This window comes from Bison bison, unplaced genomic scaffold (assembly GCF_000754665.1).
Source record: "Bison bison bison isolate TAMUID 2011002044 unplaced genomic scaffold, Bison_UMD1.0 scf7180017845302, whole genome shotgun sequence".
Lineage (NCBI taxonomy): Eukaryota > Metazoa > Chordata > Mammalia > Artiodactyla > Bovidae > Bison > Bison bison.
Genome location: NW_011475875.1, coordinates 13015 through 14455, shown reverse-complemented (window position 1 = coordinate 14455; position 1441 = coordinate 13015). Strand labels below are relative to the sequence as shown.

The 1441-nt window shown below is 67.2% G+C and overlaps 1 protein-coding gene across 1 annotated transcript in view; it reads right to left on the bottom strand.

The window, feature by feature from the left end:
* EXD3 (exonuclease 3'-5' domain containing 3) overlaps window positions 1-1145 on the bottom strand; it is a 10517-nt gene extending 9372 nt beyond the window's left edge. The window contains exon 1 of the mRNA XM_010833389.1: window positions 624-1145. Coding sequence (XP_010831691.1) covers window positions 624-650 — 27 coding nt within the window. The 5' untranslated portion in view covers window positions 651-1145. The remainder of the gene's footprint in view (window positions 1-623) is intronic.
* Between the last annotated feature and the right edge of the window lie 296 nt (window positions 1146-1441).

The window sequence follows — 1441 nt, the reverse complement described above, 5'->3', positions numbered from 1 at the left end:
CCTTTGCCTGTTCCTCTAGCACCGGCCGATCCCCTCTGAAAGGCTAGACCACAGACCCTGCTGGGTCCCAGTTCTTTCCCCACAGGGCAAAGCTCCCAGGAGTCCTGCAGGGTCAGCCCTGCGACCCCCTCGCATCCTGAGGCCCCTGCCCTGGGCTGCGCTGGCCTCCAGGGCCCCCTGCTCGTCTGAACCCCCTGGGGCTCAGCGTCCCCCACTCCCTCCCAGCCCAGCCCAGGCATCCGTCCCATCCCTCGAGGCCCTGCAGGGACCCCACCCCCGCCTTGCTGCTGGGCCTCAGGCCTCACGCATGTCTCACAACACTGGGCAGTGTGCGCTGGCCGTGAGCAGGGGCCCAGACGTGCGTGCTCTCCTGGTGGGACACCAGTCATGAACAGGGGACTCGGAGCAGTTACACAGACGACCACAGAACAAGCCCGGCCCCCACAGAAGCCAGAGCACAGACCAGGTGCCTTCCCAGCCAGGAACGCGGGCTGACGGATATCAACACACGGCCCCGCGTCTCTCTGGAAATGAAGAACATGCTGGTCAGGGAGACACAGTGAAAATCAGACAGCAGGAAGGATGACGGAAGCCCAGACATCAAACGAAGACAACAGGCTCACGCGGAGGTGGGGAGGGAGAGGCGGCATGGGCGACAGTCGCCTGGGCCCACTGCTTGAGGTCAGTCCTGGAGAGGGGCGGGGGCAGGGGCCGTGCCACCCTCGGGGTCGCAGAACCGGAGGGGCCTGGGCCCAAGCCGTGCTGACGCACAGGAAGCGGGCACTCCCCTGGGAAACAGGTCCGGAAGTGGAAACTCTGCCGGAGTCGCCCCAGGGAGACCTGGGTTTCACCGCACGTTCCCAGCCCCTGGCCCAGTCCAGGCGAGCCCTACAGCGCCCGGCCTCAGAGAACAGACAGGCGGCTCCCCCAAGCTGCTTCAGCTCCACCCACAGGAAACGCAATCTCCCCCACAACAGGCAGGCGCGGCTCGGCGGGAAGGCCTCACAGCCCCGCGGCCCAGCTTCCTGAGTCGCCCTCAAAGCCACAGGCACGGAACCGGGAAATCAAGAAACTTCTGGCTTTTGCAGAAGCACTGTATTTCTCCAGCTAACAACCGGAGCCGGCTGTTCACAGGCCCGTGCGGGTCGGGGGAGGCGGCAGGCAGATACCTGCCCGAGGCCACGCAGCTTGGCCCGCAGGGGCTTGTCCAGACAGAAGGCTGCCCTGTGCCCTGGGAAGCCCCGTGAACCTCTCAGGCTCACAGGCAGGCCTCCCCTGAAGGCCCGTGGCCTTCCTGGAGCTCACCAGCCCTGGGGTCCTGGGGGCGGGGGCGGTGGGGGTAGGGAGGCCAGGCTGGCCCGAGAGGATGGGCACCCCCCAGCCACACGTGGCTCCCGCGCCCCCAGGGACCAGGGCAGCCTCAGTCCCTGGGGCCTCGAGG